Genomic DNA, 23,814 nt, shown 5'->3' on the forward strand with positions numbered 1-23,814 from the left:
ATGTGCAATCAAATTTTCAAGGACAAAAACTTGTGTCTGAGTTGCACATGAAGAACGATCAGCAACTCTCTTCATGAACTGTATGCTTACCGTTCACACTTAAAATGCGATGCAATTTGTGTCAACAATACAGGAAGTTGAGGGTAGCAGCGAAAAGGAAGCTACAGCCCAGTTTCCTTCAAAAGAGAAACATAGGCAACTTAGAGTGTTAAGCTGTGTGCTCTGCTAAAACCCCCAAGACTGCAAAGTAGATGGATTCTTGAAGGATTACCAGAAGGTAACATCAGTTTATCATGGTACTTGACCTAGCGTCACAAGTTAGGGGGCTCTGTCATTTGCATTTGGAAATGCAAAGTTTTACATGTAAATTATGTAGTTTTATACTTAGTCATGTTATTTAGTTATTAGTGGAATGTGTTTTCACATTGTTTATTTGCCATCTGAGTAGACTTGGTCTCGCACGCATTTTGGTATTTTTGTGATAATGTCATGACAGAATCTTTATCCATCTGTCCAACAATATGTGCATTTACATATAAAGTTTTTTTTTTTTTCACTGTTGGATTTAGATGATTACAATAGTTGGAAAGGTGTTTCATCATTACTCATTTGTTTTCCATTTAGGATGTGAGATGCATCATAAGTTGTTATATATTGTTACTAAAACTGCCTAAAACGGTAAAATGATGCACATGCTGAATGGAAAGAGAATGGCATTAATGACTACTGTAGTTGTATGGTATAGTGGCATGATGGCGAATGAAAAGAATGATGATAAATGTGTTGTTTTTGACACAATTGTTATATTGAAAATATAACTCTTGACCTTATATTTATCTAGTATCTACTTATATCTAGCGTGTTAGGGTGCTTTGAGAGCACATGCCTGACATTTGTTATGAGTCATACATCACTATGACGCATCACTAATGCTCTCTGGTTTCATTTTTAATCGTGTTGTTATAAAAGTGTTAAAGATGTTTAGAAATGACTTATCCCCATTGTTTGTCTCATTAAATGAACATATGAACAGCCATGTCAGGTAGAAGATCCAAGAAGAACCAGAGACTTGGTTCATCTCGGCGAGGTCCTAAAGGTCTTAATAGAAATATTGAGAAAGATGATGATGAAGATGATGGGTTTCAGCAGATTGCAGAGAGTGGTGATGGGCAAAATGAATTTCACACCATCACTGACCATTCAGCCCAGTTTGATCTTCCACCAAGCTCAAGTATTGATCAACAAACATCTGTGTTAGAATGTCCTCCACATGCAAGGAGTCTAAAGGATTCGCTCATGGAGACTGATCTGCCAGAACGGAAAAGAAAAATGGGATCAACTCGCAAGAGTGCTGGTGGGTTTAAAGTTGAGAGGAAACTTGAGGTGAGGACCACTGAAGATCTAGATGAATATGTAACTCAATCAAACACATCAGCCTCTGAAGAACAACATCCATCTCTCACAGAAGATGAGCAATCAAGGTCATCAAGTTTTTCTTCCAATTTATCCCTTCAAACTGAAAGTTCTGGGTTGGGAGGGGAGCCTCGAGCAACTGTTATGGTTGTGGTTTCAGAAAAAGAAGAAAAAGATGCAATACACCATCAAGAAATAACCTCTCATTCATATGAGGTAGTTAGTGATACGCCTATAGACAAGGCAATGGGGGGATCTGTCTATTCTGGTGCAGCTACAGTAGCTGAAAGTGATTTGTTGCGGGAGGATTCAGTCATGTTTAATGAACTAAAGACATTGAGTCGCCAAGAAACCCCATTAGCCAGCACCTCTGGTCAAAAAAGAAAGATGGGATCAACCCGTAGGCCTCTCGGAGGGAAAAACCGTGAAAATGTAGGTTTGCAAGAACATTCGAGAAGCATGACGGGGAATGAAAGGAAAGCAGAAGTCATAGACGAATCAAAGTTTAGCATGTCAGAAGAGATGGTGCAAACGTGGGATGATGTGGCAAGAGATGATCCATCGTCCCACACTGAATCATCTTTGGTTTCAAATCAGTCTCTATTGGCTGAGAGAGCTGAGCTGAACAAGCCTGATGTTTCGGCTGGAACTGAAACTATGAACCATTCAGTTGCTTTTCCCCTTGTTGATCCAGAAAAGCCCCTACCTGAAACATCTAGCCACCATGGTACTCTATTACTCGACAAGGGATTGGATTTTAAATTTGGTTCAAACACTGAGGATTTTGATGTTCCAAACAAAGTTTTGGAAGAAGCAGGAAGTCATTTAAGTGATGACAATCAACATGTGCCTGATACAAGACATGATACAAACACATCTCACAACTGTAGAGATGTAAACTCAGTAGAAGGCAAGGAGGAGGTTCTAAAGCAGAAAGAGGAACCATCTGGAAATAATAAAACGAGTAGTTTATCATCAAGACAGGATGCACAATTAGAGGAACTTGTGTTAAATTGTGAGAAATATCCTTCACTAAGCCAAAATAATAACTTTGATCATTCTACTGCTCAACTTATAGAGGGAGGAAATAGCAGTTTTGATGTGCCTGCGTCTACTAATAGCCATGCTAAACCCACAACAATCAACTCACCACATGAGATGAGTGATGCTGTTGCAGAAGGCCAAGAGATGTATGTGGAAATGAAATATGAAAATAATGTTTGTGATGTTGCTTCAATGACATGTGATACTCTGACTAATTTAGAGTGTGATGAAGATGAAAGAGGATCTGAAATGGACAATGGATTTGAAATCACAGTCCAGGGTGATGCAAGAGATCACCATGTAACACAAATAATAATGGAAGTAAGAAATAATAAAGAAGACGGAGGAAAGAGCACTGAGACTATTTTGATTTCAAATCAGGAACCGTGTGAAGTTTCAACTGAAAAAGAGGAGTTACATAGAGAACAAGAATATTCATCAACTATATCTCGAACACAAAGTGGTCCACCACAAGATAATGCTGGGAAGATGCTAGAAAATAAGGAGGTTAGAGAAGACAAAGAAGAGACTGAGACTACTGTAATTAATGATGTGACCTCAAAGTCAGAGGAAATGCTTAGTTTTGAAGACTCAGCAACAGAGACAGGATCACATGAAAACCAACATCTTTTTATGCAATCTCGTGATAACGAAGGCTATAATTTAAGTGAAAGTGGGTATGAGGAAAGTGAAAAGCAAGTAATATTTTTCAGTGCAGAATCGGAGAATGCAGCTTTTGATAAAAGTGTTGGAAGAAGTGAAGAGACAGAAGGAATTGAGGGGATGGATGCATCAGTTCTGATATTAGATGTGGAAAAACCTCTAACCAATATTAACACAGTGTTTAATGATAGCAAATCAGATTTAGAAACAGAAAATCCAGAGCAAAACAAATTATCAGAAGAGCAAAATTATGCTTCCACTGATATAAACTATATCTCTACTGTGATTGATTCTAGTGTCATTTTGCAAGTAGCTGTGGGTTCAGAAGAGACAGACACTGTTAATAAAGAAAGTGATATCAGCCCTGTCATTCCTGAAGATTCTCAAGATTCTTACAAGCTTACAACATTTCATTCAGAGACCCAGGACAATGAAGGAGATACTGACATAGTGCCAGTAGGGGGAGACACAGACTTAGAAATTCAAACACAGAAAGAAACATTCAGTTTGGAGGATGAACCCAGTCCAGATAAATCTACATCACAAAGCTTAAAAGATGGAGCTATAGAAAAGGAGATGGAAATATGTGAGAACAATCAGGTTGGTTCTGTTGAAGGATCTGAATCTGCTCTCATACAGTCATCATTTAGTTTAGATTCAGTGTCTGAGGAATCCACTGCAGTAACTATCTCTCACATCACAGAATCACAAACCCTCACAAAAATTATTGAAGAGTCCCAGGAAAATACCACTGAAGGATCAGGAGAGACAAACACAATTCCTGATCAAAGTGACAGCAACATCATTCCAGAAGATACTCACAGAGAGGAGGCAGACTCAAAATTGAGTCCAATTGTTCACAAGCGAAAAATGGGCTCAACTCGAAGACCTCTCAAAGGGAATAAAGGACAAAGAAAGGGAATGAAATATCATGATGAAAATGAGACACTTGACAGTGAAGCTACGATGAATGTAGAGAAAGAAACATTCAGTTTGGAGGATGAGCCCAGTCCAGATAAATCTACATCACAAAGCTCAAAAGATGGAGCTAAAGAACAGGAGATGGAAATATGTGAGAAGAATGATGTTGGTCCTGTTGAAGGGTCTGAATCTGCTCTCATACAGTCATCATTTAGTTTAGGTTCAGTGTCTGAGGAATCCACTGCAGTAACTATCTCTCACATCACAGAATCACAAACCCTCACAAAAATTAATGAAGAGTCCCAGGAAAACACTGGAGATGCTGAAAGAGTGCCAGCAGAGGGAGACGCAGAATCACACTCAGAAATCAAACCGATAGACTTAACAACATCTGAAGCAGAAAGAACAGAAGAAAGCATCCGTCATGCTGCTGTTTTAGTTGAAGAAGTTGAGTTTATTGTAGATACAGTTACAGTGGAGAGTAACATGACTGAGTCTGATTTTCATCAAAATGCATCTTCCCCTGATGCACATGTAGAAGACTTGAAAGTATATGAAAATGTTGAGAATAAAGTTTCAGGAGAAACAGACACAATTCCTGATAAAAGTGACATCGACATCATTCCAGAAGATACTCACAGAGAGGAGGCACACTCAAAATCAAGTCCAATTGTTCACAGGCGAAAAATGGGCTCAACTCGAAGACCTCTCAGAGGAGATACAGGGCAAAGAAAAAGAAGAGAATATCATGATGAAGATGAGACACTTGACAGTGAAGCTACGATGAATGTAGAGAAAGAAACATTCAGTTTGGAGGATGAACCCAGTCCAGAAAAATCTACTTCACAAAGCTCAAAAGATGGAGCTAAAGAACAGGAGATGGAAATATGTGAGAAGAATGATGTTGGTCCTGTTGAAGGGTCTGAATCTGCTCTCATACAGTCATCATTTAGTTTAGATTCAGTGTCTGAGGAATCCACTGCAGTAACTATCTCTCACATCACAGAATCACAAACCCTCACAGAAATGAATCAAGACTCCCAGGAAAACACTGGAGATGCTGAAAGAGTGCCAGCAGAGGGAGATACAGAATCACACTCAGAAATTCAAATAGAAAACAAAACGATTGACTTAACATCTGAAGCAGAAAGAACAGAAGAAAGCATCCGTCATGCTGCTGTTTTAGTTGAAGAAGTTGAGTTTATTGTAGATACAGTTACAGTGGAGAGTGATATGACTACTGAGTCTGATTTTCATCAAAATGCCTCTTCCCCTGATGCACATGTAGAAGACTTGAAAGTATATGAAAATGTTGAGAATAAAGTTTCAGGAGAAACAGACACAATTCCTGATGAAAGTGACACGAATATCATTCCTGAAGATACTCACAGAGAGGAGGCACACTCAAAATCAAGTCCAATTGTTCACAAGCGAAAAATGGGCTCAACTCGAAGACCTCTCAGAGGCAATAAAGGACAAAGAAAGGGAATGAAATATCATGATGAAAATGAGACACTTGACAGTGAAGCTACGATGAATGTAGAGAAAGAAACATTCAGTTTGGAGGATGAGCCCAGTCCAGATAAATCTACATCACAAAGCTCAAAAGATGGAGCTAAAGAACAGGAGATGGAAATATGTGAGAAGAATGATGTTGGTCCTGTTGAAGGGTCTGAATCTGCTCTCATACAGTCATCATTTAGTTTAGGTTCAGTGTCTGAGGAATCCACTGCAGTAACTATCTCTCACATCACAGAATCACAAACCCTTACAACAAGTAATGAAGAGTCCCAGGAAAACACTGGAGATGCTGAAAGAGTGCCAGCAGAGGGAGATACAGAATCACACTCAGAAATTCAAACAGAAATCAAACCGACAGACTCAACAACATCTGAAGCAGAAAGAACAGAAGAAAGCATCCGTCATGCTGCTGTTTTAGTTGAAGAAGTTGAGTTTATTTTAGATACAGTTACAGTGGAGAGTAACATGACTGAGCCTGATCTGCTTCTAAATGATACTGTCACTGTTGCAAATCTGGAAACATTGAAAGTATCTGAAAATATTGAGAATGTTTCTTCTGTGACTGATACTGGTCTTCTTGGGCAAGGTGATGCTACTGAAGGATCAGGAGAGACAAACACAATTCCTGATCAAAGTGACAGCAACATCATTCCAGAAGATACTCACAGAGAGGAGGCAGACTCAAAATCCAGTCCAATTGTTCACAAGCGAAAAATGGGCTCAACTCGAAGACCTCTCAAAGGCAATAAAGGACAAAGAAAGGGAATTAAATATTATGATGAAAATGAGACACTTGACAGTGAAGCTACGATGAATGTAGAGAAAGAAACATTCAGTTTGGAGGATGAGCCCAGTCCAGATAAATCTACATCACAAAGCTCAAAAGATGGAGCTATAGAAAAGGAGATGGAAATATGTGAGAAGAATGATGTTGGTCCAGTTGAAGGATCTGAATCTGCTCTCATACTGTCATCATTTAGTTTAGGTTTAGTTTCTGAGGAATCCACTGCAGTATCAATCTCTCACATAACAGAATCACAAACCCTTACAACAAGTAATGAAGAGTCCCAGGAAAACACTGGAGATGCTGAAAGAGTGCCAGCAGAGGGAGATACAGAATCACACTCAGAAATTCAAACAGAAATCAAACCGACAGACTCAACAACATCTGAAGCAGAAAGAACAGAAGAAAGCATCCGTCATGCTGCTGTTTTAGTTGAAGAAGTTGAGTTTATTGTAGATACAGTTACAGTGGAGAGTGATATGACTGAGTCTGATTTTCATCAAAATGCCTCTTCCCCTGATGCACATGTAGAAGACTTGAAAGTATATGAAAATGTTGAGAATAAAGTTTCAGGAGAAACAGACACAATTCCTGATAAAAGTGACATCGACATCATTCCTGAAGATACTCACAGAGAGGAGGCACACTCGAAATCAAGTCCAATTGTTCACAAGCGAAAAATGGGCTCAACTCGAAGACCTCTCAGAGGAGATACAGGGCAAAGAAAAAGAAGAGAATATCATGATGAAAATGAGACACTTGACAGTGAAGCTACGATGAATGTAGAGAAAGAAACATTCAGTTTGGAGGATGAGCCCAGTCCAGAAAAATCTACATCACAAAGCTCAAAAGATGGAGCTATAGAAAAGGAGATGGAAATATGTGAGAAGAATGATGTTGGTCCTGTTGAAGGATCTGAATCTGCTCTCATACAGTCATCATTTAGTTTAGATTCAGTGTCTGAGGAATCCACTGCAGTAACTATCTGTCACATCACAGAATCACAAACCCTTACAGAAATGAATCAAGACTCCCAGGAAAATACTGGAGATGCTGAAAGAGTGCCAGCAGAGGGAGATACAGAATCACACTCAGAAATTCAAACAGAAATCAAACCGACACACTTAACGACATCTGAAGCAGAAAGAACAGAAGAAAGCATCCGTCATGCTACTGTTTTAGTTGAAGATGTTGAGTTTATTGTAGATACAGTTACAGTGGAGAGTAACATGACTGAGTCTGATCTGCTTCTAAATGGTACTGTCACTGTTGCAAATCTGGAAACATTGAAAGTATCTGAAGATACTGAGAATGTTTCTTTTGTGACTGATACTGGTCTTCTTGTGCAAGATGATGCTACTGAAGGATCAGGAGAGACAAACACAATTCCTGATCAAAGTGACACCAACATCATTCCAGAAGATACTCACAGAGAGGAGGCAGACTCAAAATTGAGTCCAATTGTTCACAAGCGAAAAATGGGCTCAACTCGAAGACCTCTCAAAGGCAATAAAGGACAAAGAAAGGGAATGAAATATCATGATGAAAATGAGACACTTGACAGTGAAGCTACGATGAATGTAGAGAAAGAAACATTCAGTTTGGAGGATGAACCCAGTCCAGATAAATCTACATCACAAAGCTCAAAAGATGGAGCTAAAGAACAGGAGATGGAAATATGTGAGAAGAATGATGTTGGTCCTGTTGAAGGGTCTGAATCTGCTCTCATACAGTCATCATTTAGTTTAGATTCAGTGTCTGAGGAATCCACTGCAGTAACTATCTCTCACATCACAGAATCACAAACCGTCACAGAAATGAATCAAGACTCCCAGGAAAACACTGGAGATGCTGAAAGAGTGCCAGCAGAGGGAGATACAGAATCACACTCAGAAATCAAACAGACACACTTAACAACATCTGAAGCAGAAAGAACAGAAGAAAGCATCCGTCATGCTCCTGTTTTAGTTGAAGAAGTTGAGTTTATTGTAGATACAGTTACAGTGGAGAGTAACATGACTGAGTCTGATCTGCTTCAAAATGATACTGTCACTGTTGCAAATCTGGAAACATTGAAAGTATCTGAAAATATTGAGAATGTTTCTTCTGTGACTGATACTTGTCTTCTTGGGCAAGATGATGCTACTGAAGTATCAGGAGAGACAAACACAATTCCTGATGATCAAAGTGACACCAACATCATTCCAGAAGATACTCACAGAGAGGAGGCACACTCAAAATTGAGTCCAATTGTTCACAAGCGAAAAATGGGCTCAACTCGAAGACCTCTCAAAGGGAATAAAGGACAAAGAAAGGGAATGAAATATCATGATGAAAATGAGACACTTGACAGTGAAGCTACGATGAATGTAGAGAAAGAAACATTCAGTTTGGAGGATGAGCCCAGTCCAGATAAATCTACATCACAAAGCTCAAAAGATGGAGCTAAAGAACAGGAGATGGAAATATGTGAGAAGAATGATGTTGGTCCTGTTGAAGGGTCTGAATCTGCTCTCATACAGTCATCATTTAGTTTAGATTCAGTGTCTGAGGAATCCACTGCAGTAACTATCTCTCACATCACAGAATCACAAACCCTCACAAAAATTAATGAAGAGTCCCAGGAAAACACTGGAGATGCTGAAAGAGTGCCAGCAGAGGGAGGCGCAGAATCACACTCAGAAATTCAAACAGAAATCAAACCAACACACTTAACGACATCTGAAGCAGAAAGAACAGAAGAAAGCATCCGTCATGCTGCTGTTTTAGTAAAAGATGTTGAAGTTATTGGAGATACAGTTACAGTGGAGAGTGATATGACTGAGTCTGATTTTCATCAAAATGCCTCTTCCCCTAATGCACATGTAGAAGACTTGAAAGTATATGAAAATGTTGAGAATAAAGTTTCAGGAGAAACAGACACAATTTCTGATAAAAGTGACATCAACATCATTCCTGAAGATACTCACAGAGAGGAGGCACACTCGAAATCAAGTCCAATTGTTCACAAGCGAAAAATGGGCTCAACTCGAAGACCTCTCAGAGGAGATACAGGGCAAAGAAAAAGAAGAGAATATCATGATGAAAATGAGACACTTGACAGTGAAGCTACGATGAATGTAGAGAAAGAAACATTCAGTTTGGAGGATGAACCCAGTCCAGATAAATCTACATCACAAAGCTCACAAGATGGAGCTAAAGAACAGGAGATGGAAATATGTGAGAAGAATGATGTTGGTCCTGTTGAAGGGTCTGAATCTGCTCTCATACAGTCATCATTTAGTTTAGGTTCAGTGTCTGAGGAATCCACTGCAGTAACTATCTGTCACATCACAGAATCACAAACCCTTACAACAAGTAATGAAGAGTCCCAGGAAAACACTGGAGATGCTGAAAGAGTGCCAGCAGAGGGAGATACAGAATCACACTCAGAAATTCAAACAGAAATCAAACCGATAGACTCAACAACATCTGAAGCAGAAAGAACAGAAGAAAGCATCCGTCATGCTGCTGTTTTAGTTGAAGAAGTTGAGTTTACTGTAGATACAGTTACAGTGGAGAGTAACATGACTGAGTCTGATCTGCTTCAAAATGATACTGTCACTGTTGCAAATCTGGAAACATTGAAAGTATCTGAAAATATTGAGAATGTTTCTTCTGTGACTGATACTGGTCTTCTTGGGCAAGGTGATGCCACTGAAGGATCAGGAGAGACAAACACAATTCCTGATCAAAGTGACACCAACATCATTCCAGAAGATACTCACAGAGAGGAGGCAGACTCAAAATTGAGTCCAATTGTTCACAAGCGAAAAATGGGCTCAACTCGAAGACCTCTCAAAGGCAATAAAGGACAAAGAAAGGGAATTAAATATTATGATGAAAATGAGACACTTGACAGTGAAGCTACGATGAATGTAGAGAAAGAAACATTCAGTTTGGAGGATGAGCCCAGTCCAGATAAATCTACATCACAAAGCTCAAAAGATGGAGCTATAGAAAAGGAGATGGAAATATGTGAGAAGAATGATGTTGGTCCTGTTGAAGGATCTGAATCTGCTCTCATACAGTCATCATTTAGTTTAAGTTTAGTTTCTGAGGAATCCACTGCAGTATCAATCTCTCACATCACAGAATCACAAACCCTCACAAAAATTAATGAAGAGTCCCAGGAAAATACTGGAGATGCTGAAAGAGTGCCAGCAGAGGGAGACGCAGAATCACACTCAGAAATTCAAACAGAAATCAAACCGATTGACTTAACAACATCTGAAGCAGAAAGAACAGAAGAAAGCATCCGTCATGCTACTGTTTTAGTTGAAGAAGTTGAGTTTATTGTAGATACAGTTACAGTGGAGAGTAACATGACTGAGTCTGATTTTCATCAAAATGCCTCTTCCCCTGATGCACATGTAGAAGACTTGAAAGTATATAAAAATGTTGAGAATAAAGTTTCAGGAGAAACAGACACAATTCCTGATAAAAGTGACATCGACATCATTCCTGAAGATACTCACAGAGAGGAGGCACACTCAAAACCGACTCCAATTGTTCACAAGCGAAAAATGGGCTCAACTCGAAGACCTCTCAGAGGAGATACAGGGCAAAGAAAAAGAAGAGAATATCATGATGAAAATGAGACACTTGACAGTGAAGCTACGATGAATGTAGAGAAAGAAACATTCAGTTTGGAGGATGAGCCCAGTCCAGATAAATCTACATCACAAAGCTCAAAAGATGGAGCTATAGAAAAGGAGGTGGAAATATGTGAGAAGAATGATGTTGGTCCTGTTGAAGGATCTGAATCTGCTTTCATACAGTCATCATTTAGTTTAGATTCAGTGTCTGAGGAATCCACTGCAGTAACTATCTCTCACATCACAGAATCACAAACCCTCACAAAAATTAATGAAGTGTCCCAGGAAAAAACTGGAGATGCTGAAAGAGTGAAATATGAAAATGTTGAGAAAGTTTCAGGAGAAACAAAAACAATTACTGAGCTAAGTGACATCAACCTCATTCCTGAAGACTCTCACAGAGAGGAGGTACACGCAAAATTTAGTCCAGTTGTTCACAAGCGAAAAATGGGCTCAACTCGAAGAACTCTCAGAGGGAACAAAGAACAAAAGAAAGTAGAAGTGTCAGGAGAAGAAGACACAGAAACACTCTCAGAAATTCAAGACCAGGATAATGTGGTTGATCACAATGTGACTCAAGATATTATGAATATAAGAGATGATGAAGATGAGGAGAGAATGACCACAAAGCTAGAGGATATGTCATTGCAGCTATGTGATGATTTAAAGCAAGAGCAAAGATCAGATGTATCTCAAACCCAAACTGGTCCAGCACGGGATGATACTGGCTCACATTTATTAGATGTCCCAGAGAGAACTGTAGATTTTGTTAGAGACAGCCTTACAAGTCATTCTGATCTTGTCTTGTCTGATGCCCTGCTTATGGAGGAAACTCAAATTCATGTGTTATCTGAGGATGTTGTCAAGGGTGACACTTGTGTACCTCCAACAGAGGTAGTTGAAATGCATTCAGTCTCCAACAGATCTTTGCAGAAGAGAAAAATGGGATCAACTCGGAAGAGAGGGAAGAGGATGGTAAATGAAGAGGAGGTTGAAGAAGAGAAAGAGGGAGAAGCTGAATATACAACAACTGATGATGGTACTACAAAGTCTGAGGAGAAATTAACTCTTGAAGAATCCATTACAGGATCTCTTGTACATCAGCAAGCATTTGGTTCGTCTGCTGGTAAAGAAAGCCATGACATTCAGGATGTTGCTAGTAAATCAGACGTGCAGACAGAAAACTCAGAACAAAATGATCAAAATCAAGCTGCTGAGATTGTTTCAGACCTTCCTTTGGGAGATGTTGAGACATACTCAGTTCCTGAACAAAGAGAAATCACAAGCATCATTTTTGAAGAGTCTCACAGAAAAGATGTACAATCAAACTTGATTCCAGCTGTTCAAAAGCGAAAAATGGGGTCAACACGTAAAACACTCAGAGGGCAAAGAAGAGAATTAGAATCCCCAAAAATTGATGCAGAGAGTAAAGGAATGGCAAAGGTGCAGGATACAGACCCACATTTAGCAATCAGTGAAGGAGAGAATAAATGTAAACTGGATGAACAAAACTTCCCTGTTGAATTTTCTCATCAAGCAGCTATTTCAAACATGTTTTCTGAATCAGAAGATGGAGTGAAGGAAGTTTCTCTCAATATCCATGACTCATCTGAGGTGAGTGAGGAAAAGGGAATGGAGAATACTGTAAATGACAGTAATAGTCTGAATGAGGCAATCAATCTCTATGGGGGGACAACGGACAAATTTGTCTTGACAGTCAGTTGCGAAGATATTCATCAGACCATGTCTGCAGATTACCTTGATCAGCATGTTCATGGAGGATCAGAGCCTGAACAAACTGAAACCACATGCCAAGTTTTTCCAACACAAGTACTAAAAAACATTCAAGATGATGTTGTTCATGAAAACAGCTCTCAAAAGAAACCCTCCACCCAAGAAAAGAGACGAAAGATCGGCTCCACTCGGAGAAATCCTCGAGTAATGCATGGGAAAAACATGGGTGACCAGGATGATATACTTGATATGGCAATGGATAGAGAAACTAAAAAAGCAGAGGATGATTTGGATGATATGCCTTTAGCATCAAACATTAGTCAGCCCAAGTCCTCAGAAGCTGTCAGTACCATAGATCTTGAATCAGAAATGTTAGTTAGTGCAACTGATTTAAAAGGAGGTGAAAATGATTACCAGAACAATTCTGACCCCAGTAGAACAACTGGACTTGAAAATACTGAAAATCAGTTAGTAAGTGTTGATGTTACCAAACATCTACAGCCAGAGACTGTTCCAGTTGAGAAAAGAAGGAAGATGGGCTCGACTCGAAAAAATGTCAGAGAAGGAAGAATACGGGGGAAGAGAGATGAATATGAGGACACGGAGACTGCAGAAACACATCTGCAGATGTCTCAGGACTCTGAAATGAGCCTAGTAGGAAAAGCTGTAGAAGAACAAACAATTCACGATCACTCTAATCAGTCAGAGGATTCACTTCTTAGTGAGATAGAGAGAGCTTTAAATAAGACTTCTCAAAGTTCATCGAATTATGAATTGATCGTCAATGAGCCAAACTCAGATGACTTAGTGAATACTTCTCATCTCAATAAGCCAGAAAACTCAGAAATCAAATCTCTTCAGCTGAAACCATCACAGAGCTCCAAAACTCACAGTGAACCCAACTCACCAGAAAGACGAAGAAGAAAAATGGGGTCAACTCGCAGGAATCCCAGACAGCAGATCAAAACAGAAAGGGAGGATGAAGACAAAGAGGATGGGGAGATAGAGGAGAATTTAGAGGCAAAAAAGCAAGAAATGAAGAACCTTGAAAGAGTTGAGACGTCTGTAGTGCATAATATCCCTGAAAATAAACTGAATAAAGAGTATCTTGATGTCCCCAGTGCACACACAAGTAGCAGTCAGCTAGAAGAAAGCAGTAACCCTATTGTCCAAGAAAGGACGTCGCCTTCAACTAAAAGGAAGTTTGGGTCCAGACGCACTAATAAGGGCAAACAAGGCCTTGGTAGGCTGGACGCTTCTGATAAGAGCGAATTAGGAGATGAGGTCGAGGACAATCTGCGCAATGATGACTTAACGGTATGTTAAACTTCGTTTAATGTCCGTAGATTTTGTACTTCAGTCTTTTATGGAAATTGTATTTGTTTTAAAAACACTAATAAATGTCTGTTTTGTTAAGGTTTGTGATCCGCATCTCAGCTTACAACCAGAGAATCAGCCAATTTTCCAACCGATCTCTGAGCACAGCAACATGGAAGCCAGGTATGACAGAGAGCTGTATAAAAGTTCATCCCAAATCTCTTTTATAAAAATAAAATATTTTTTTCTTTTCTTCTAGAAATGAAGAAGCTGCTCCAAAAGGCACTGGTGCTGGTCTTGTTTCTTTGGACCAAATCATAAAACATGATAGAAGCACTGGAACTAAGCAGACAATAAATTTAAAGAACAGGAGTGAGCAAAGTCATAAAACATTGTCCTGTAAATGAAAACTTATAGTTTAATATCTAATACTCATGTCAACAAACTCTGTCATATAATTTCAGATAGTGAATTACAGTTTAACGTGGTCATGGTGGGAAACAGCTGTGTGGGGAAGACTTCCTTCATAAGACGCTTCCATGAAGGGCAGTACACTGAGGATTACCGGTCCACTATTGGTGAGTGTTGTGATGGAGAGGAGGAATTATTGATCACTGAATTAAAAAAGTTGCTGCCTTCAATTAAGTACAATCAACTTAAATTATAATAAACTGACTTAAAAATTAGCTGAGAATTGCTTAACTTATTTTGATGTGTTAAAGTAATGTAAAAACATTTGTTGTCATAACTTATTGATCATATAATTATTTTTACTAAATAAATTGTTATTATTAAATTAATATTATTTAGTTACTAAATAAAACATACTATTTCTGAAAGGAAAAAAATGCGCAAAGAAACCCTAAATGATAAATGTATAAATGTATAAATTCATATTATAACTTAAAGCTATTTTGTTTGCATACATCATATTAATAATGTGTTGCACCCAGGTGTTGATACCTTTATACAGACTGTTGAGCTGCCTGACAGAACTGTTAAACTGCAGATATGGGACACAGCAGGTCAAGAGAGGTAAGACATCAGAACAAACAAAACATGATGAAAAAAGAGCTTTGGTGGTGTGTGATTTAACCCCAAAAAATCTTTGTAAGGTTTCACAGCATCACCACACAAGTGTTCCGCAAGGCTGATGGGATTCTGCTCATGTATGAAATCACATGTTCAAAGAGTTTTATTTCTGTACGAGATTGGATCTCTGAAGCTCGGGTAGACATTGTTTTCATTCCTTAAATTTCCTTATATTTCAATTGTGATTTTGCTGAGAAACTAGGCTATATCTCTGTTTCTTCCCCTTAATTGTTTTATAACAATGTCACACAGGAAAAGGCCCCTGATGATGCCATCATGATATTGCTCGGAAACAAGAACGATTCTGTTGACCGTAAAGTCCAGATTCAGGAAGGGGAGGATCTGGCCAGAGTAAGAGTTCATTGTGACTTCAACAGTACTGTCTTAGTAGTTTTGCATAAATCTATTTCTACTACATCTATAAACTTTTATAAAAGGTTGGTTGTATTTTTCCCTTCATTAGGAGTATAATATACATTTCATGGAGTGCAGTGCTGCAACTGGGGCTAATGTGTCAGAATCCATGAGGAGTCTTGCAGAGTAAGACTCAAGACAAATAAAACCCATTACACTAATTATTACTCGTTTAATATGTGTGTGTTTTCTATCCATGCATAATGACTCATTTCTCATTGTTACTAGGTTGTTAGTGCAGCGCAAGAAACGAAAAGAGGAACACACAACATTAAGAAGAGAACCACCACCGAAGAAATCTGGCTGCTGTTAAAAACACTCTGCCACACACAGAGATGAACTACGGTTCAAAAGTTTTAGTCAGTACATTTAAAAAAAGAAAAAAATGTATACTTTTATTCAACAAGGATCCTGAAAAAAATGTATCACAACTTCCACAGGCATTTTAATAAGAACAACCATTGAGAGATGTTTCTTGAGCACCAAATCAGCATATTAGAATGATTTCTGAAGGATCGTGTGACACTGAAGACTGGAGTAATGATGCTGAAAATTCAGCTTTTTACACTTTAAAAATATATATTAAAATCTTATTGACCCCAAACTTTTAAAGGTAGTGTACAAACACTTCGCAAAAAGCAAAGGCAAAATATAAGCTGCTTATATATCGATGTTTAAGGGAAATATAATTTCAGTGTTTTATAAATATGTACAAAGCACAATAATTAGTTTCATTTTAAATAGTTTCATTTTTATAATATCACATATAATAATGTAACTATAAATGTATTTAATGTCTGTTAAATGCTTTAATTCCAACTGTAAGTGCTGAGTGGAGGTGAAAATTAATACAAACAAATAAAAAAAAGTATTACGATTCAGAGTTTATAAATGATGAAAAATCTCTGTGACTCAATTTATTGAATTATTAGCTAGAACAGACTAAATCATTGAGGTATAACTAGTCAGCCTTCAAAACAAGACTACTACTTTAAATAACTTAAACTCGCAAAAAGCAATATTTTTGGCAAGTCATCTCATTTTTGTTATCAAAATGTATAGATTCATTCTTTGTAAAGGAAACATCTCAAACAGTAGTCAAAAGAGTTGCTTGTCGATCTTCATATCTGAAATATAAGTGATAAATATTATTGTAAACATACACATTCACTCATGACACAAACAACTTAGTGCTTTGGATCACGGACAAACAGGATGCCTATAATAAGTAGACTGAGGAAGAGGGCAAAAACGATGAAGAAAATCTGAGCCGCCCATTGACTGTGCGCCACTCCTGTCACCGCTCTGGAGCGTTCAGAGGGAATCATGTTGGTCAGGTTCAGCATGTATCCCAAAGTCCAACCAACATCCGTGTCTGCTACCTGTAACCATCATAAGGTCATATGAGTACAAATCCCACATCACACTGATAAGACAGGCTTTATGTCAGGGGTGCCATATAAAGGGCGATTCCTCGAAGTGCTTTTCTTATACTGCTGGAACAGAGGTCATCTGGTATTTTGATTGAGGCACATGGTATGACATCAGTTTATGAGCTACTGTCATTGTGCTTTTGATTACATTACAGTCCCATATGATTTATGAATCACTGAACAGCTGCACTGCAATACAGGAAGACTAATCATTTACATTGAAGAAACTGTTTTCCTTACCTGTTTCTCAAAAGAGATTTGATCCCAGGTGTTACTGAACTTGTATCCTTTCAGTAGAATAGTCATAATATAATGAGCTGAAGCACAATAATCTCTCAGATATTTCGCCTTAATGGTTGGATTTTCAGCAGTAAGCTGCGGAAAGGAATAACGGTCCATGAATTTTAGGATCAGCATTATCAAATATACGAAACATTTAATCATATGTGATCACTTCGCGTCTGACCAGGCTTTTTACTATAAAATGTATTGTGATAGTATCTGTGGACTCACAGTGGTCCAGCTTTTGTTGCAGTGAGTCTCAATAGTGGAAAGAACCCGTGTCAGTGGAGCTTTTGGGGCGAGACCAAGGAAGTCAAAGGTGTAGAAATATGCTGAAAAAGCCTGCGATGGACATGAAACATAGTTATTTTAAGACATGGAAAATATGAATTAAAGCAAAAAAAAAAAAAGAGGATAATTCGATTCACTGAAAAGAGTAACTTATAAGCTACTTCTTTATTTGTTCATTTAGTAACCGCTCTAATGGACTAAGTTCAGTGAAGGATTCATCAGACTATCAGAGTGAACAGTGCTGGGAAGATTACTTACAAATTGTAGTCGGTTACTAGTTAGTAACATAATCAATTACATTACACATTTAAGGTAATATAATTGGACTACTTTTGGATTACTTTTAGATTACTTTTGACCTAACTTGCATTACTACTTACATTACGTTTGACCTAACATTACATCAGGGTTTCCCAGACTGGCATTTGTGATGGAAGAACAAGGGGTTTGTGAGTTTAATGAAAAGCTATTAATTATATCATAAAATCTAAATTAATTTAGAAATAAAAACAATCAAAATAAAACACTTACTAAAAAAGATGACATTTTGGTTACACTTTATTTTAAGGTGTTCGTGTTACAGTGTAATGATATATTTAAGTACTGAGTAATATTAATTAACAACATGTACTTACTATAGGATTAGGATTAGGATTAGGATTAGGGTGTCGTTTGGGGTTTGTTGCATGTAATTATGCACAATTTATAGCAATTCCTATAGTAACTACAAGTAATGTGTAACAAGGACACTGTAAGTGTTACCGAAATATTTTATTTGTTTACCAGCATGTCATGTGACCATTATCCAACATCAGAGAACCATGAGCTTAATTGTATCATTATAATTGTTATCAATATTTTTATTTTATTATTGACCTTACTTATTAACTAACTTCAGGTCAATTTGGGGCAACTTGTTTCTTGACATTATTTAGAGATACACATCATATTTAAGACGGCAGATTTATAACTCAGGTCAAATATTATTTCCTTTGCTGTGGCAGGAAACACTGCAAAATAGACTTAATCAAATATTGTATAACATTTTGTGTTTTTGCATGTCCATGTAAGGTAATGTAAAATACATTCAATATAAAATAAGTTGTGTTTTGTGTTATTCTATATCTTACCACAATAATTGTGTTTTCATTTCCTTCCTTACATTAAAACTCCTAACTTAAATATAATGCTATATTAATGAAGTTGATTTGATAAGGAACGCAACACTCACAAAGAATTCGCCATTGACAGGAGGTTGATAGGCACCATCGATACCACAGTCTGGTGATAAGGCACAGTCGGTGAGGTTAACAATATTCTCCATTAGAGAAAGACAGAGGGATGAATTTCCAGTTCCTGAGAAAGTGACTATAGCCGTGGGGTTAAAATTGTTTGGTATGGCCACACAAGGGGAGTTGTAAAGTTCAGCCAAAGTAACATTGAGTTTATATCCTTCGTGGTAGCATGGGTGACTGATAACAGATGTTGGTCCAGCAGTCTGGATGAAGCAAAAACACCATATCAGACATTTAATGTATCCATAATTTAAGACACTTTCTTTCTAAACCTACATAACAGCGCTCAGATACGTGAGGCCTTTAAAAACCAACCTTGTGAAGGTATGCCTGAAGTTTCTTCAAAGCCTGGTCCTTGCCGTAGCACAAGTAGCTGTATGTGTACAACTCATACTTGTACCCATAGAGCTGGAGATTAAAAGCTGAATCTGGTAATCTCACTGGGTCTTTTGGGGTGAATGAGATCTGTGTTGATGCACCACCGAGATCTAGAGCTCCAAGGATCTTTCCTGCTTTAGGGTGGATCCAAAGGCCCTCAAAAGTGTGCTGCAAGGAAAACCATTAAGAGGTACTAGATGTTCTAACAAAAGAGAAGTAATTAAGAGTCATTAAAATAATTTCTACTGTTTATTGATCGGTTTGATTCAGTGTTGGCAAAACAACTTGGAAAGCAAGAACGAATATAGTATTGCAACTTCCATTGTATCAATGTTCAATGGCCTTTAGAACTAAATAAAAATATATGAGATGATAAGGACATGTGACCCTGGATCACAAAACCAGTCACAAGTCGCACGGGTATATTTGTGGCAATAGCCAACAATACATTGGGTCAAAATGATAGATTTTTCTTTTATGCCAAAAATCATAAGGATATTAAGTAAAGATCATGTTCCATGAAGATATTTTGTACATTTCCTACCGTAAAGATATCAAACATTTATTTCTGTGAGTGAATGTAGCAAACATAAATGGAAAACTTTAAAGGCGATTTTCTCAATGTTTCGATTTTTTGCACCCTCAGATTCCAGATTTTCAAATAGTTGCATTTCGGCCTAAATATTGTCCTATCCTAACAAATCACACATCTTATTTGGAAAGCTTATTTATTCAGCTTTCATGTGATGTATAAATCTCAATTTTAAAAAATTGACCCATGTGACTGCTTTTGTGGTCCAGGGTCACATATCTAGTTTAAAGTTATTGATGTTGCATTGATGTTGGTTGTTCAACTTTCTTTTTAATTAATGATTTATTGTTCTAAACACATAGATAAGTGTACAAATTTTAATCTTTTTCATAATATTAAATTACTAAATATTAAATCCTGTGTGTGCGTGCATGCATGTGTGCGTGTATTTGTGCGTTGTGCATGTGTGTGTGTGGGGTCCTGGTGGTAAACCCTACATTATGGGGACAAAATGTCCCCCAAAAGATGGCAATATCCGAAATCCTTGTGGGGACATTTTTTGGTCCCCATGAAGAAAACAGCTTATTAATCATACTATGTGATGTTTTTTTTGAAAATGTAAAAATGCTGAAAGTTTTCCATCAGTACTGGAAAGCCAATAGTCACCTTGATTAAGCTCTCCAAGAGGTAGTTGATGGTGATCCAGCCGTAAGCCCCCTCCTCCATGCCGGAGAGTATTCTGGACCCACGGAAATCAAATTGATAACTTTGGATTGTTTTGGCGACTTCTGCGAGGATGCTGTCTGCTAGACTTTGGTTCTGTAATCTGTGAAACCGATAACACTGATCATTTATGCAAAAATTATTTTTCATTTCATTTTCATTATTTTCATTTTTATGATAAATCAACCAGATGTTGATCAGTTGATTCACCTAAGAAGCCGCATGCCAGCAGTGGCACCAAGGTACACAGGTGTTGCCTTCCGCTGTCCTTCTGGTATCACTGCTTTGGCAATATCCAAGCATTTCTTAAGACTTTCTCCGGCTGCCGGAGGGTTCTCGACATAGCTTGATATGCCATCGCCTATTAAAAAAAGAAATGTACTTGAACTTGCAGCATAACAGAACAAAAAGCTGTCTAAGTTTCCAGTGCTGTCCTCACCATCCACATCACAGCTCTGTTTCTGAGAGACTATTCCAGTGTTGTTCTCTTTGTTCCCCAGCCACTGATACAGGAAGAGGGACGTGTGAGTGGAGCCAGCATCAAACACAATCCCATACTGAGGAAGTCAGATAAAGATTCCCTTAAATTTCGGGCGAAACTTGACTGATTACTTACTTTACTTTGATCACTTTCCTGAGAGAAGCAAACACATCCTGAGAGAAAACTTTTGACAACAGCTATATATCATATTTATGTTATTCCACAGGATTAATAAAGCAGTGCTTCACTATTATAGTTTGTGGTGAGAAATTAGAATTTGTTTGCTTGTCCATTATGCTTGTAGTCTTAAAATACATGCTATGCATTTTCCTGTTGTTACCTTGGATTGTTTTCAGAAACCGACTTTTCATGAGTGAAATTTACATTACTGATTTTTCAAATAATAGCAATACAATAAGGTTCCATTTGTTAATGCAGGTATCATAAACAAATAATGAACAATACTTCAACAGAATGTATTAATTTAGATTAATGTTCATTTCAAATATACTTGTATATTAACATTTCAACTTGGGCTATGTTATCTTGTATAGCTGAAAAGTGTTATTTTGCCGTTTGTTTTTAGAAAGTTTTGTACATCTTTTTGTTGGTCCTAGTTTTACAATAATGTTCAATTTAATAAAAAAAAATGTTAATAATTTGTTTATTTTAAATGATTCAAAATAGGGGTTAAATGTGTGTCCTTAAAAACACTACTACTTCTACTAATGAATATCTTAACACTAAACAGTATGTTTTAAAGAAAATATAAATATAATGTGTTCATTTAAATATGACTAGTGCATGTGTTCACAGGGATGTCATGTCCTGATCCCATTTCCCTTCTTTCTTCCTCCACTTTCCTGTCTCTTATTTGTCCTCTACAAAAAGGGTCATGAATATGTTTTTTAAAGCAGTGAAAAGTTTATCATGAAAAGGGACTTTTAAAATATTTCAAAGGCACTGAATTGTAGGAATGACCAGAGTAGTCATGCTTACAAATATCCTCAGTCGCCACCAACACATATTTATAATAATAGTATCCGATAAAGCAAATACTGACATCTGTTTCAGGTGATCTACATTAAATAAACCACAGGCATTGTCAGCAGACATGAAAAATAACTTGGTAGGAAATGTTCTGGTGAATGCCTCCTACTTGGGTTGACTTACTCCTAATCTATTAAAATTCTATACAAAACCACATCGTGACTGACAGTTGAGCGTGTTTGCTTTGCACCTGTGTTGAGTATGGCTGATCCAAAGTCTGATGATTAGCAAGAGAGAGAACCAAAGCGATGATGGTTGTACAAGCTACGGCTGCCATTGCAGCACCCAATAATATAACTTTCATCTGAATTCCCATAACTGCAGTCTGTCCAGAAAAAAAAAAAAAAAAAAAAGCATTACAGGTACGACAAGTTCATCAACAAATATGGAAAGTTCATTTCATGGCATGCCACAGTGAAATAGTCAAATCCTGGTTAAGACACAATCATTTATAGCTTTGTTTATACTTCACATGCCCATTCAAGTCTACAAGTTTAAGAGAGTGAATGATTAACCAGATCGTCCACTGATCATTGTTATTTTAAAGCTGAATGGTAGGTCGAGAGAAAAAGCAAGTGTCTTACCCTTTTTCCTCTCCTCTGCCACTTGAATTTTCTTTATGAACGCACGTATGAGACGTGGCCAGATAACGAAGACATGTATGTACAGTGTTGATACCTCCAGACCTTTACTCCAGCCGGGGCCTCTGAGAACTGACGTTATACTCCCACTTCCCCCAGTATATATCTTCAGCTCATTACACACACACATAACACACTCACTAACTTTTCCTTTTTCACACAACACACACACACTCCCTGGATTACAAGCTCAATGCCTCATTGGACCGCATATCTTCTCTTATTTTTTATGTATTAATGTCAAAAGTTGAATTGAAGTTTTCTTAAATAATCTGACAGGACGTCCTTTGCTGTGTGGGAACTGATAAACAACTTTATCTGAATAAAACCGATACCATACGCTAATCTCATCCAATAACAACAGTTACTTAATAACTAATCTCTCTGTGACTCTGCTGTGTTAACGTCCTTGGTTTAACATTGTAGCACAACACAAATTTACACAGGTGGACTAATTTATACAGATTTTCCATTTGTAGCTAAAGTTGTGTTAACGTTGTCAGAATTAAACCTCCTTCACAATGTTATAAAATCTGATTAACCTACACTAAAAAGTACTTAGTCTTGAAAAAATTGGCTGAAAGCAGAAAAGCATACACTCATTGAAAAAAAAGGTTCAATGGGTTCAACATCTTGACTCAATTTTAAATAATGCGCAAAAAAAGGTTTAGTACAAATGTCTTAAATTGCATGATATACTTTCATATTTAATGGGTTATTTCTAAATTTAATATTATGAAAAATTATGTTTACAAGCTGTTTAATTAAAAGAAATTATAATCAATTAAAATTAAATCCATAAAATGATCCTATGATGGGAACACCTAAAAGGTTCTATAAATGAAGCACCTGACATAACCCTTTAATTTTCTATATAGAACCTTTTCTTTCAAAAATGTATAGGCCAGGGAAAAATTATTTATTTTTTTAAAGAAACACCATTCAGTGAAGTCAAAGCAAAATGACTCAGCATCCTTGCGTATCAGTAACATTACGAAAACCGGTATTTCTAACAAAGACACAGTTCAGGTTATCTGTTATGAATATTATCTTGGGAAGCATAAAAGTTAATATTTTGAAAAATGTAATGTTTTTGTCTTGAAAGTCAATAGGGTCCACCAATAAGCTGCAACATGCAACAGCAGTATATTCTAGATTAAATGTTCAA

The 23,814-nt window shown here is 37.4% G+C and overlaps 2 protein-coding genes across 2 annotated transcripts; one reads left to right on the forward strand and one right to left on the reverse strand.

The window, feature by feature from the left end:
* The first annotated feature begins 160 nt into the window (after positions 1-160).
* On the forward strand, positions 161-16,442 carry rab44 (RAB44, member RAS oncogene family). The gene is made up of 10 exons (XM_084129146.1): positions 161-277; positions 1,034-14,034; positions 14,135-14,217; positions 14,294-14,406; positions 14,499-14,612; positions 14,988-15,069; positions 15,150-15,264; positions 15,379-15,477; positions 15,590-15,666; positions 15,769-16,442. The coding sequence occupies exons 2-10, from the start codon at positions 1,036-1,038 to the stop codon at positions 15,851-15,853; spliced, it is 13,767 nt and encodes a 4,588-aa protein (XP_083985272.1). The 5' UTR covers positions 161-277; positions 1,034-1,035; the 3' UTR covers positions 15,854-16,442.
* On the reverse strand, positions 15,909-22,970 carry entpd8 (ectonucleoside triphosphate diphosphohydrolase 8). Its single transcript, XM_084129191.1, has 10 exons — positions 22,590-22,970; positions 22,196-22,330; positions 20,914-21,031; positions 20,685-20,835; positions 20,418-20,577; positions 19,157-19,387; positions 18,778-19,044; positions 17,487-17,597; positions 17,214-17,348; positions 15,909-16,922 (listed from the first exon to the last, which is right to left on the reverse strand). The coding sequence occupies exons 2-10, from the start codon at positions 22,319-22,321 to the stop codon at positions 16,728-16,730; spliced, it is 1,494 nt and encodes a 497-aa protein (XP_083985317.1). The 5' UTR covers positions 22,322-22,330; positions 22,590-22,970; the 3' UTR covers positions 15,909-16,727.
* Positions 22,971-23,814: the final 844 nt, after the last annotated feature.

The sequence above is a fragment of the Abramis brama genome (assembly GCF_963993115.1).
Source record: "Abramis brama genome assembly, chromosome: 11".
Classification (NCBI taxonomy): domain Eukaryota; kingdom Metazoa; phylum Chordata; class Actinopteri; order Cypriniformes; family Leuciscidae; genus Abramis; species Abramis brama.